The sequence below is a fragment of the Canis aureus genome, chromosome 7, assembly GCF_053574225.1.
Source record: "Canis aureus isolate CA01 chromosome 7, VMU_Caureus_v.1.0, whole genome shotgun sequence".
Taxonomy (NCBI): Eukaryota; Metazoa; Chordata; class Mammalia; order Carnivora; family Canidae; genus Canis; species Canis aureus.
In genome coordinates, this window is record NC_135617.1 from 31,572,687 (window position 1) to 31,587,275 (window position 14,589).

The following is a 14,589-nucleotide window of genomic DNA, read 5'->3' on the forward strand; positions in this document are numbered from 1 at the left end:
AATTAAAATAATTTTTATATAATTAAAATATAGAATATTACACATAACATTAAAATATTACAGAACTAATATTACACATAACATTAAAATATTAATTACAGAATATTACACATAACAGAATAATTAAAAGCTAAATGCCTAACCAGTCCTTGGGCAGAAACTCTAGAATCTTTGACAAAAGAAAAAGGTACCTTCTTCAGACAAATGACTGAGCTGCCCTATTGGACTTAGGAAACTGTTGAGAATGCTATGGAACTCCTCTCTTTAATATCCTATCAGTATTCAATTTAGATTTGAATTGACATAAAAGGGTTTATGCCCAGGCACCTGGGTGGCTCGGTTGGTTGGTTAAGTGTCTGCCTTTGTTTGGCTCAGGTCATGATCCCAGGGTCCTGCCCAGCAGGGAACCAGCTTCTCCCTCCCTACTCCCCAGCTTGGGCTCTGTCAAATAAATAAATAAATATTTTTTAAAAAATAAAAGTTTGTGGCATTTAAATATTCCTTTCTTCCCTTTAAGCATTGACATGCTCCTGGGACACCTGGGTGGCTCAGCAGTTGAGCATCTGCCTTTGGCCCAGGGTCCCAGGATCGAGTCCCACATCGGGTTTCCTGCATGGAGCCTGCTTCTCCCTCTGCCTGTGTGTCTGCTTCTCTCCCTCTGTGTCTCTCATGAATAAATCAATCTTTTAAAATAAAAAAAAAAAAAGCATTTTTTTACATGTTCCTAAAGTGATTTAAAAGTTTCCTTTTGAATCCTAAGGAGACTCTACTTCTTCCAGAACAAAATACTCAAATTTAGCATCTACAGGATCTTGATTAATTAAGAATGTAATACTGTGTTTGTGTTTCTGGCTTAGAAACTAGGGTCTTTGTTTCTGCTGGACTCCCAGCTGGCAGAGACCAGAAGAGGAAAACACGAGGGTTAAATCAGCAGCCTGCCCAGAAATTGAGAGTGGGAGAAATCCCTTATTACCAAAGATGCTTAAGTGTCCAGGAGCCAGAACTACAGAAAAAGAATCTTTTGGCTAATTTAAGGTTGGCTTGATGCCACCATTTCTGGCTGGTGGCCAGAGGACCCGGGCGGGGGAGACGGATGGCAGAGTGCCACCAGAGAAGGTCAAGCACTTCATTGCTAGAGCTGCCTTTGGGTGTAGCAGCTCACTGGGAAACTGAAAACTTTTTGTCCAACAAGCTTCCCAAGTGATTCCTTAGCACATGACATTTGCCAGCCTTTACCTAACTGATCCACTCTGCCAATCAAAGCAACCACAAAATTTCATCTATACTAAACGGGAACAGAAAACAAAGCATTTGCTCCAATCCTCTCTGACTTTACATAGAAGTCTTCGTTCAACAAATACCTGTCGAATGACATTAATGCTATCTTCCATGCAGCACTGTTTGTACTGGCTACTCCCAATTTGACTGGAAAATCATTTTTCCTGGTGAATTTAATTGTCATGTGAATTTCTAACTGCCATGAAGTCACTTAACAGTGGAATTCCAAGTTCGAGTTGAAGTAAAGATTGTATAGTTATGTAAATATGTGTACTTAGATGTAAACCTCTTGAGCCAGGTAAATGACCTCAGGTAAGTGACAATAACAGCTCAGTACCTGAGAGCAACGTCAAAATGAAGCTGCTACATCACTGCCATGATCATTGAACATGCTACTCCTGGGGAAGGAAAAGCATTCTCAGTTGTAATTTAATGGGCTTTGTGATCGGTTTTCTTAAGATGAACAAAATAGGATGGGAGGATCCAGGGAGTCCCAGATACGCAGCAATCTAAACTATATATGAAATTTATTATACTGCTGATCCCCTTTTATCCCTGATAATTTCTGAGAACTAAAAAGTGTTATAATCCAAAAATTATATTTAAATCAAATAAGCGATTCTGATTATAAGAAAAAAAATCATTGGCTTTGATATGTAAAAATTAGAAAATGAGCTGATCAAAGTAAAACAATTAAAAATATCTAATGCACCCAAATTCAAAAAATGCTAAATACTGAAGTGTGTTTTCTTCCCACTGTTAAAAGTACCACTTTTGGAAGAAGATATTCATAAAACTTGGCACCTGATTTAGCAAGCCAACTTAGCAACATCATCTGTAATATTAACGATATAAAATATAGGTCTTACTGGCTAGTGCAAGTATAAAATGAAAGAACTTTTACTCCCTCTAAAGTGTTCTCAATATAGTTTTATTTTTCTAATTCTTAATTGTGATGTTTTAAAAAATATAGGACTCATGTTCTGGCAAAAATGACCTATAATCCCACTTTTCCTGGTCTACTTTAGTCCAACCCTATCTGCTAAGCCCGGCTGATGCTCACACTTGATAATTTTAAAAGCCTGCCATTGTCAAATAAGGTTGAGAAAAACTGGCTTAAGGGCATTACACCCTGATGCTCAAAATGTCAAAGAGAACACCTGTTGGCAGCTCTAACATTTATTGTTTAATCAACTAAGGAAAAACAAACAGTCAAAGCAGCAGCTAGCAGCTGCCACCCCAGAACAACTTAATACACTAATCAAAAACACATGTTCACAAAAGAATCAGAAGAAGAATTTTTAAGAACTTTTTAATAGGGGTTATTTATGACTACCAATGGCTTATTCCTACTCCATGAATAATCAAAGCCCTTAAGCTCTGTTCATTAAAATTCCTTATATATTCCTTATACTTTTCATGCTTTATAGGAGTTGCTCACTTATAACTAAGAAGGTAAAACAACGTAGTGCAAAAAGCTCAGGACTGGTTTTTAGGAATGTTGAGCTCAGGATCTGGCTCACCTACTTACCACTGAACAGCTCAGTAACATCTAATGTCTCAGAACATCAGTTTCTATATTATGTGGATGACTAGATCAGGGATTCTCAACCTTGGCGCTACTGGCATTTTGGGCCAGAGAATTCACGGTTTGGTGGAAAAGGCCGGCTCTGCACACAGTGAGACGATTATCAGTATCCCTGACCTCTACCCATCACATGCCAGTGGCAAGCCCCAGCTGTGACAGTCAAAAATGTCCCTAAACTCCTGGGCCCAGGAGTGAAAAAAAATCACCCCCAATTGAGGATCTATCTAGCCCAGATAGATCCTCAATTTCTCTCTCTCATATCCCACAAAAGACATTATATCTCATTTTCTTAAATGTTATTGAGACACTGATCAACATGCCAATTGTAAGGATACACACTTTGATTTTAGAGAAATTAAAATACAGTGACATCTATACCAATTCTAATTTTAGTAGATTCCAAAATCTTTTAAGAACAAAAATTTGCAAAAGAACATCAAAGCATTATACAGGGGAAATGAATGTAAATGAAGTATATATCAATAATATTTTCATCCCATTTTCGAGGAACTTCACCAAGGTAAAAGAGATAACAAGAAGGGTACATTAAATATGTTCTTCATCTAGTTCTATCACATGTGTACTCTTAGAAAACAAAGGGCCTTATAATACGAGGAGCAACTGAAAACACCTGACTTTTAGGAAGAAAGACAAAGCTACTAACAATCCTTTTAAAATATTTTTTAATAAACACATTAGGGAAAAAAAAAGTTTACATCATCTTAACACCTGTTTTTATTCCAAATTCACAGAAGAGTTAAACCCTTACAGCTTATATGTGGTATTCAATCTGCTGTGAAGTCATAAATGTATATACGTCATAAGGGAAAAAAAAATCATGCATTTCATTTCCCCCAAGAATTGCCATTATTTTACCAAGATTTTTCTTTTCACTGAAATGGATTCCAACTGCCTCGAAGCCAAGCCCCCTTTCACTGAATGACATTCCTGACAACACATCCAGGAGTACAATGATCACCCAACAAGCCCCTTCTCTGCAGCAGGTTTTTTTTTTTTTTTCTGTTGAAGAGGTTAATTTCATAATTCACATAAAAATGTAGCAGACTTGTCAAAAGATTTTGCCTTCATCCCCCAAATTTAAAATTTATACTGGAAAAGGGACTTCTTGAGAGAAAATTAAGGGTCTCAAGTGCCCACAATTCTGAAATGACAGAACAATTGTTATATTCATAAAACCTCTAAATATGAAGGAAATTGAAATGTAAAGCCAATGCACTCCTCTTTTTAAAAAGAGACAAGCAAAAAAAGAGACGCAAGCTGGGGCACCTGGGTGGCTCAGTGGTTGAGTGTCTGCCATTGGCTCAGGTTGTGATCTCGGGGTTCTGGGATCAAGGCCCACATCAGGCTCCCCACAGGAGCTTGCTTCTCCCTCTGCCTATGTCTCTGCCTCTCTTTCTCTGTGCTTCTCATGAATAAATAAAATCTTAAAAAAAAAAAAAAAAGACACAAACACAAAGAATACAGAAGGAAGTGTCTGTGAGGAACATCTAGTCCTTTCCTTGACTGATGGGGCCATGGAGGCTGAATGAAAATCAAGCTCCAAATATCTGCACATTACAGAGGAGAATGTGTCTTCTCCACACGCCCACCCTTATTTCCCTTCCTGAATCCCGGGTACTGAAGTGCCTGGTTATACAATTTCGATGATGTTTACATAAGAAAACAAACAGGCGGTTATATTCGTTTTCCCAAGCTGCTAAGACAGGCCACAGTTGTGGTGTACAGGAATGAATACAGTAATGGAAAAACATCAAATCCCATGAAAAGGCAGATGTTTGGGCCCGTAAACTAATTCAGCAAGTCCTCTGCTATTCATTTTCTCACCTAAGTTTCTTCAGATAAGTGGACCAAAATACAGCCTTATGAACCACAGCCCAGCAACATCCACATCAGTATAGAAGAGTGTAAAATAAAACATGTCACGGGCTGGAGCCCCTGGTCGGGCTACATGCTCAGCAAGGAGTCTGCTGGGGTTTCTCTCTCCCTCTGCCCCTCCTTGCACTCTTTCTCTAATGAATGAATAAATCTTATAAACAAAAAAACAAAACATATACTAACCCTGACATATCGAAGCCTTATGTGACTAACACACAGACAATATAAAGAAGACAACAATGTGGACAGGTTTTGTAGGACCTGTGGAATCCATCTCATTATATAAATGAAAAGTTGGGTGGTATTCAACATAAAATTACACGTCTCCTAAAATAATAAAAATAAAAATAAATAAAAATAAAAATAATAAAAATAAAAATAAAAATAAAAATCAATTACCATTTGAACTGCCCTCTCCTACCCAGGGCTCCCCGAGGATATACCTAGTTTCAACTGTTGCTCCGGAGCAAGGGATCCCTTGCTTAAAAAGGCTAAAGCTGATATTTGGTGTGCAATGTGTCAATAAGGTTAGACTACTTTCAGTTTTCAAACCATCCTTATTATTTTGTTCCATCAAAGGACAAGGAAGGAGAACAGTGCTTTAGGGATGCTACACTCACTCATCTGGATTATCTGGAGTACAAAAGAGCTCATTCTCCTTTTTTTTTTTTTTTTTTTTTTTTTTTAACAGCACGGTCCCTAATTATACAGTTGCTTCTTTTTAATATTAAGTAGTACTCAGCATTCACGATATTAGGTCAGTGACCAGCAATTCTTCAAATTCTCCCTTCTGGTGGGATTTAAAATGTTTCCCACAGTTGCGGAGTATTGGTACCAAGCCGGGGAAGATAGTCAGGACAGTCTCATTTCGAAGTGTAGGCTGCCACCTACTGACTGTGATCCGTTATCTCTCAACACTCCGCTCCTCCCCAGAAGGCTAATCCATTCCTTGCAAGATGCTCTTTACTAGGTCATTTAATGCCATGTATTCAATGATATCGATATTATCTTTTAAAATACAAGTGCTTTTAACTTCAAAAAAATACTAAGTGGGCATGTTTCTGTACAGCTAAACATCTCTGGCCTGCATTCAAAAAGGCAGAGAATTATTTTTAAAAGATACATGCTACTTTTTTAAATATGGAAAAAGTTTTAATATTTCTCTTCACCATTTCCTTTATTCTATGCTCTTGAAGACCGAACCTCACTCCTTCTCACTAGAGAAAGTTGATTTAATGTTCATACTGACCAATCTGGAATTATTCAAAACTTCAATCCATAGTCCTAAAGCACTTGTAAAAACAAAAATTCACAGCAGCTGACAATAAAACTAAAAACTAGTGGTTCATTAGCTCAGCCCCCTGTCTAGAGACCTAATCTGCAAGTGCCTCAATGAGTGGAGGACTTTTTCAAGCGAGAGTGTCTCCCTGTTTTAACCTTTAAGAAAAAAATCAGACCAACCAAACATCAATTAAAGGACAATACGGAAATCCCCTTTCTGACGCAGGAAGCCACTTTCTTGGTGAGAGGGTGAAGGGTAAGTTCACTCAACAACATCCACTTAGTAAGTACTGCCAGATACTGTATTAGGAGCTCGGGATGCACAGAGTACTTAAATATCTATTGCCTTGCAGAAGTTGTCTGGTACAGAGATCAGACAATCACAATGCAACCTGCCATATGTAAAAAACGTAAAATCTGAACAGTGAAAACTAGTGCCTGGGTCTGCTTGAAAGGTCAGGAAGAGCTTTACAGAGGAACCTTCTGAAGGTAAAGTGGAGCTTACCAAGGAATCAGATGAGAAAGATCCATATGGTGTGTGTAAAGGAAGGGGCGGGGGGGAGGAAAAAGCAGAGGCTTAGGGAAAACATCTAGCAATTCAATATTAGTAAAGAATAAAGTGAATGAGGTCAGGTAGGTAGGCAGAGGGCAGATCTCAGAGTCCCTTGTGTATCCCATCAAGGGTGACTTTTAGAACGATCACACTGGCAGCCAGGTAGGCAGTGGAGGTAAGGTGATTACTAAGAACAGTGGTGAAACTGTCCAAGCAAAGGTGATTATAGATCTGAATGCACACCGGGGAAGTGGGAATGGAAAGGAGAGGCCATTTTAGAGACAAACTGTAAAAATGAACGTGCTGGGATGGTGCTGGTGAAGCATGAGAAAGGAGACCTAGTTTCTGGCTCAGGTAACCAGATGGATAGTGGCCTATTCACGGAGATAGAAAATGCGGTGGGAGCTGTGGATGTGCTGGGTGGAGAGAATGCACTCAGCTGAGTTTGTAAATGCTGAGTGTGAAGTGACTGGAGCATGGAGATAAAGATGTGCTGTGATAGAAGCTCAAGTCAGAGGTCTAAACTGGATCTAGAAATTCAGAAGTCCCTCCAGTGCGAGCAGCAGAGGACAGGGATGGAATGTCCCCAACAGAATGGGCACAGGCTGAAGAGCCCACGGATGAGAACTCGGGCAGGCAGCCAACAGGAGACTCACCAGCTTAAACAAGCAGTGGGCATGCTACCACCCTGGTACAGGCGAGACAGGAGAGCCAGGGCAGTGCGCTGCTCGGCAGCACGGCCACGCCACATGTGGATGAGGCTAAGTAACGTGAGCCCCACTTGACCTCTGGTTTCCAGTTCCACATGTGAGGAGCTGAAACCTCTGGTTTCCAGTTCCACGCTGTCCTAATAGCAAGTAAAAGCTGAACAGACTGAAAAATCAACAACTCTTCTTGGACCCATACGAGAGGAGAGGACACAGAGCAAACTGCTGTCCTTGAGACTGAAGAGACAGACAGGAATACAGGGAATCTTGACTTTATCAGAGCAGAGACTGGAGAGTAAAAAGCCATTGTCAGCGCCGGTACCAGGCTAGGAGAACTTGAACTGTGATTGAGAAATTGCTGGAGGCTCCATGTGGATAAGTCTGAGTTACAAACGCCAGGGAAATGAGTCATAAGAAGGCCTCCCCAGTTTTGTGAGGCTTACCTCCAGGTCGACCAGGTTCCTATGATAAACAAGGAAGAAAAATCTCCTCTTGCTTCCAGCTGGAGAAGCCGACAAGGAACCACTTTGAAATACGCCAGAGCATGCCCTTCTTTAAAAAGCCTAATGTCAGGTGAAACTAGTTAACCAGAGCCTCATCTGCTGGGTACTTATTGTCCAAGTGCAATTGGCCTGGGGGAAGGAGGATGCCCAACTCCAGGCAGCTCCAGCCATCCTGTCCCACTTGAGAGAGAAGTAAAAACACCTGGGTAGTTCACAGTCCAGAGGCATCGGCTCAATAAAGGACTGAGACCTAATCACAAGACTACAGAATGCTTCCCTTCCCCACACACTTCGCCAACACATTCCTAAAGGCCTATTCACAGCAGTTCCTTTTACCCAGTGTATCATGTCCAGCTAGCAAGAAAAAAATTACAAGGCATACCAAAAGGCAAAATCACAATTTGAAGAGACAGAACAATTAGAACCAGACAGGGCAGGGACTAGAATTATCCAGGCCAGGGATTTAAAACAACTCTGACAAATATATGCTAAGGGCTTCAAAGGATAGAGTAGACAATATGCAAGAACGGGTGGGCAAGGTGAGCAGAGCTGAAAATCCTAAGAAAAAAACAAAAGTATGATTCTGTGTTTAACATCAGTTACTATTGCAAATATACTCAGAGATATTCAAATATGGCCTAGAAGTGTGTATACCAAGAGGGGTACCATGGTTTTCTCTAGATTATCTCTGGAAGTATGGACAATTTTATATTTCTCCTTTATGTTTTTCTATATTTTCTAAATTTTCTTCAATGCATATGCATTGCTTTTGAAATCAAATGCATAAAGACTTTGAAATTTCTTTTAAAGAGCTAAAGTTTGTAGGCATCTGAATTAGCTGGATTGGAACTAACTGAGCTAGTGTGAGCTAGTTGAGATTGCCCCAACTATCTCAAACTCTAAACAGCTGTTAGAAATCAACAGGAGAAAGCAGAGGGACAGGACTCGGAAAATGAACCTGCTATAGAGAGAAGAGAACTTCCTGGTAAGCGAGATGGAACATGCCAGGGGGTCTCGGATTCAAATATGAGATAATCTCAGAGAAGAGTGGGACAAGGAACAATTAGAAGAGAAAAAAAAAATCGGAAAGATCCCCCACTTGAGTGCACCCATGTGCTTTAGAGAGCAGTGGCAAAGGTAAACAGAAAGGCAGATGTCAGCTCCTCCCCTAAACTTAAGTGCTTTGCTGACTTACAGTTTAGTTAGGACTGAGAGATGAAACGAAAAGTCAATCATCTCAAAGTCACCCCTCACAGTAAGGAGTTGAAATATAGTTGAAGGAGGATGTCAGGATGGGCCAGCACGCACTCTGGGGTCTGAGTCACATGAAGTAAGAGCAACAGGCAAAAATCAATCACATGCCAAGCAGAAGACAGACATCAGAGGACGTAAAACATGTAAATAATGGGATGGTAATTTTTTCTTTTTTTGGGGGGGATGGTAGATTTTGTGTGTCCACTCGGCTAGGTGATAGCACCCAGTTGTTTGATCAAATACCAGTATAGATGTTGCTCTGAAAGTATTCTTTAGATGTGATTAACATTTAAGTCAGTAGACTTTCAGTAAAGCAGATGACCCTTCATAATATGGAGGGCCTTCACCCAATCATTTGAAGGCCTTAGGAAAAAAGACAGGTTCCCAAACAAGAAATTCAGCCTGAAGACTGCAACACAGAAATCCTGCCTGGGTTTCCAGCTTACTGGCTTGCCCTATGGATTTCAGACTTGTCAGCCCCCTCATTGTGTGAGCCAATGCCTTAAAAAATAAATCTTTCTTTCTCGATATAGATATAGGTATAGACACACACACATATAGAGAGAGATACATATAACTACAAATAGATATAGATGCATATATAACACATATACATATGCACACACATACATAGATACAGGTATGTATTTCCTAACGCTTCTAATTCTCTGGAGAACCCCAACTAACCCAGGTAATAAAAGATGAAATCCCTTAACAGAAAGCAATAGGGTAGAATCTTGAACTAGAGGCACTGGAATCAAAATTGGCTAAGGTAGGCAGTACTAAGAGATCAAAGCTTCCTGGATTTGAATGACATGAAAAACCATACATTTGATGAAGATTATTTTGGCATCTAAAATATGTGTGATCTGAACCAGATCAGAGGGATGCTGCATAAAGAATACATCTGGAGAAATGTAGGCCAAAGGATTCTGTGGATGGCTGTGGATACGGAAAACAAAACCAAAATGAGAAACCAACAACTATCTATACAATAAGAAAATGGCAGATAACATAACAGGCATATTTTTATCTTCAGGACATTTAAAGAAAAATTATACAGAAATGCTCTTCATATAAAGTTAACATCTTTATGTTAACTTACCATATTTGTCTCGCAAGCCAACAGTACATCTAAAGACTCCGCCAAAGGCGACATCTTCACCAAATATTACTGAAAAACAATGTTTAAAGAACAGATTTTATTTAATAATCCCTAAGTGATACTGACAATGAAAATTAATTTCAATGTTTACATTTTAAATCAGAAAACAGAAATGGATCAAAGGTTAAACCAAGGTTTCTAAACTTCAACATTACTGACATTTTGGACTAGATAATTCTTTTGTAGTAGCAGCCTATTCTGTGCACTGTAGACATAGGGCAGCATCCCTGGTCTCCTCTCAGTGGCTGACAGTTGCCCCTCCCCAACACACACACAATTGTGACAGCCAAAAGTGTCTCCAGACATTGTTAAATGTAAGAGGAAGAAGGAGGATTAAAATCACCCCGATTGATGAAAAGCCACTAATCTAGAAGGTCCTCTTGTTTTACCCATGAAGAAAATGAAGCCAGAGAAGTAATAAAGTAACTTGACAAGTTAGAAAGTAAGAGGCAGAACTATGCCTCACACTCCAGGCTCAGGTCTTTTTTACATGGTATACACTGAAAGTCAACAATCTGAAAGGTTGAAGGAAAAGCATTCCAAGGTGAGAGAACAGTTAGAAGTAGGAAAAGGACTTAAATTCCGTGAAAGGAGGCAAGTATGGCAGGATATAGTGAAGCAAGGACAATAAAAATGGGTGTTCACAGAGTTGAATTCTAGTCCTCTTAATGCACCTAACCAGATTTATGGACCTTAGAAAAACAATTCACCCTAAATTACTCGTCAACATCAATTATTCTCAGATGGCATTCAAACAAAGCAAGATCTCATCATCCACAAGTGTAGCTTTCAGTTCCTCCTCACAACCCATTCTTCACTTGATTTAAAACTAGGATTCTCAAGTGGAAGTCCCAGGTATACTAAATATATATATATATATCAATACATATATATATATATATATATATATATATATATATATATGAAGTAAAACATACAGCAGAACAATTGTTTTTATACCAATAATAAATAACTTTATCTTACCAAGTTTGATCATTAAAGTTATTTCCCAAAAATCTTGTAGGTGGAATGACAATGTATCTCAAAGGAAAGCATGGAATCAAATCTTCATTTCATAAACAGATTTATAAATCTGAATGAAGCAGTACTTCCTACTTTTTTTCTATATGCTGAAGGAACAGAAGTCCTTAGTAGGCATTAATCCAAAAAGTATTAAGATAATACCAGGATCACACATACTATGGAAGAAAGCTGACTTGATGATGTGAGATATACATGAGAATTGATTCATAATGAATTGATTTTAGAAATGTGTTAATACCATATTTTTGTGATATCAGACCTTTTAAAAAATTTCAGATATATGTACTGTTAACCATTAAACTTCAGACTCAATATTTCCAGAAAATTGCAATTCTGAATTAACATGCTACCACAGTCAAGCACAAAGGAAGTTTACCTGCAGTAGGATCTTTAGCCAATGAGTTATCCAAGGCACTTGTTATCGCCTGGAAAAGATTCATTTTCTGAGTTTGCCCTGTGAAAATTAAAAAGAAAAAAAAAAAAAACAAAAACTTTTTTAATTAACTTTTCCTATATTGTAAGATATATATAAAAAAAAAACAGTTTCTTAACAGTTGATTACAACATGATTAAAATCAAAGTAGAAAGGAAGATATAGAATATAGTGTGTGAATTTACTGGATGCTGGTTCTGGGGGAAATACAGAAGCCATACAGACTTTTGTACTTGATGATAAAGCAAAATTTACACATATTAGATTAAAAAACAAGTACACAAAAGGAAAAAGGAATAGAAGCAAGTCACCAAATGTGCATAGATAAAAGTGATGGGAAGTCAGGAAGGGGACCAGCAGAGTGGAAGTAGTCTGGAAAGACATTCTGGCCAGGGGCTAAGGATATATGCCATAACAAGTACACCTGGCCCGAGGCACATGTAATATGCCAGTAACAGCAAATGGTGGTGGGTCATAAAACAATGAGGGAGGAAGGCTAATGATAAACTTTAGCACTCAGAACTTGCTGGTGTTTGAAGAGTACTATAATCCCATGCCTTGACACATCAGACTTGGTCCTTCCTCATATCTTATTACTGCTCAAGTTAGATCTCGGCAAGCCAACCTCTGGCTCCCTAAGTAGGTCGATAGGAAGGCTAAATGGAACAATACATGTAAAGTACTTAGAAAAGTACCTGACACAGTGAATGCTGAATAAATATAAGCTATTTATTATTAGAATCTGGACTTTGCCCATGTCCTTCATCTTGACCTTGGTATTAGGAATGGTAGAAATTTTTATTTAATAAAGTGCCAAATGTTAGAATTCAGAACATCATTACTCTGAGCTTTAAGTCTTGGTGCTTCCCAGAGCCCACAGATATCCCAGAACTGGAGGTCACATTCCAAACACACTCTTCGGGGCAGAGAAAGGGTTTTGCCTGAATCTTCTCTGATCCACATGCCTTCTTCACTTTATTGCCTGATCTGTGCACTAGGGTTCACTTTAACCCACAGCCATGCTGGTAGCAAATCCCTTGAACACCTGCTAATTATCCTGACTTCTGTCCCAGTTAACTTCTGTGGTCGGTCCTCAGTAGCCTGGGGTGTCCCAAAAGCCAAGGTCTAACTCACAGTGTGATTCACAACAGTCATTGCTGCCATCGAACCTCTGGCTGTGACACCCACTGGTCACTCGCCCTTTTCCTGGAGACCTATCTTTGTCCCAAGCTCAGCCTGGATTCACGGTAGGCTCTGATTTATGACATCTCTCATCTTCCATTATCCACTGACACTCGACCTTCTGACTCCACCTGCTCTGACCCCTTCCACACTGCTGAATGTACGGGATTCGGGGCTTGGCTATATCCATTCAGATCTGCCCTGCTGCCCTTTACGCCAAAAATAAAGGCCTGAAAGGACGCCTGCATGGCTCAGCAGTTGAGCGTCTGCCTTTGGCTCAAGGCGTGAATCCAGGGTCCCAGGATTGAGTCCCACATCAGGCTCCCCACAGTAAGCCTGCTTCTCCCTCTGCCAATGTCTCTGCCTCTCTATGTCTCTCATGAATAAATAAAATCTTAAAAAAAAAAAATCATACCAAGTAAATCTGGAAAGTACTGCTTAATTTCCTACAAAGAATATACTCTCTTATATGAAAATAATTTATACGTAAGATTATATAAAGGTTTTATTTCCATGTAAGCACAAAAACTTCTACTTCTGAATACTCTTTTGCAAATAGATTGAAATTTTTAGGAGTTTGGATTAACTGTTATTCTACTAGATGCTTTTAAAAGATTCAAATAATTTTTAACAGAGCAAGAGGAACATCTACTTTCAATTATTTTTAAAGTTGGAAGATAGTCTGTGAATGGGTTAGGAAGAAATCACAAATTATTCATAGGTAAGATCATTTTAAATATTTATTTCCCTTAGAATTACTTATCTCCTACAGGTTCTATTAAAGACCATTGATAAGATATGTCTATGTTCCTTCATGACAAAGTATGTACCTATAGCACATCTAACTATGAACACTAAAAAATTATTAAACATTGCTATCAGAGGTGCCTGGGCAGCTTGGTTGGTTAAGTGTCTACTTTCGGCTGAGATCCTGGGATTGAGCCCCCACATCAGGCTCCTTTTTCGGTGGGTAGTCTGCTTCTCCCCCTCTCTCTACCCCTGCTCGTGCTCTGTGTCAAATAAATAAATAAAATCTTTTAAAAAAAACAAACTGCCAAATCATTCAATTACCAGTATTAATAAACGGCTGCTAAATTTCAAAACCAAACAACTCTTCTTTCCAAGATAAAAAAGTTATAACAAACAAAAATGTACACAGCAGTGTAATTTCCCTTTCAGGGATACAAGCTAATGGGTACCTATTGGTAAAACATAGCTTTATGGATGGAGCGAGCTGCTCACTTGAACTTGTCCTAAGTAGAGCACTGTGAAAAACCAAGCCATTATCATTGTTGCAAAGATAAACTGGCACATAATGGAGCGTCTGCAGAATATACGGAACACAATAGATCAGAAGCCCTGAGAGGGCTTTTGATCAGAAGTATATGCTTAGCGCTTATAACAATGTCTTCCATGTAGTAAGTGCTTGATAAATATTTGTTGAATGAATGACAGAACAAAGAAATATATTAGGTTGATTCAATAAAGATAAAATACACAAAGCACGGTGTTAACCAACCACTAAAGGAGAAAGAAATACAGTAGGAAAAAATATCTACCACTGTGACAACTCAGAGTCACTCTGCAGGGAAGGGGAATGAAGTAGAAGTGTTATTGAGTTACTCTGAGTAACTATTAGTGTGCAGAAGCATTGAAGGGAGACGCCTTGCACAACTAGAGTCTCGAGACTAAAGGGGCAAATGGG

General features: G+C 39.0%; 1 protein-coding gene across 4 annotated transcripts in view; it reads right to left on the minus strand.

The window, feature by feature from the left end:
* Positions 1–14,589, minus strand: part of BCKDHB (branched chain keto acid dehydrogenase E1 subunit beta) — a 211,462-nt gene that overhangs the window by 186,388 nt on the left and 10,485 nt on the right. For all 4 annotated transcript variants that reach the window (XM_077903277.1, XM_077903275.1, XM_077903274.1 and 1 more), the window contains exons 2-3: positions 11,646–11,723; positions 10,166–10,234 (exon numbers count right to left, since the gene is read on the minus strand). In XM_077903277.1, the coding sequence (XP_077759403.1) occupies positions 10,166–10,234; positions 11,646–11,723 (147 nt within the window). The remainder of the gene's footprint in view (positions 1–10,165; positions 10,235–11,645; positions 11,724–14,589) is intronic.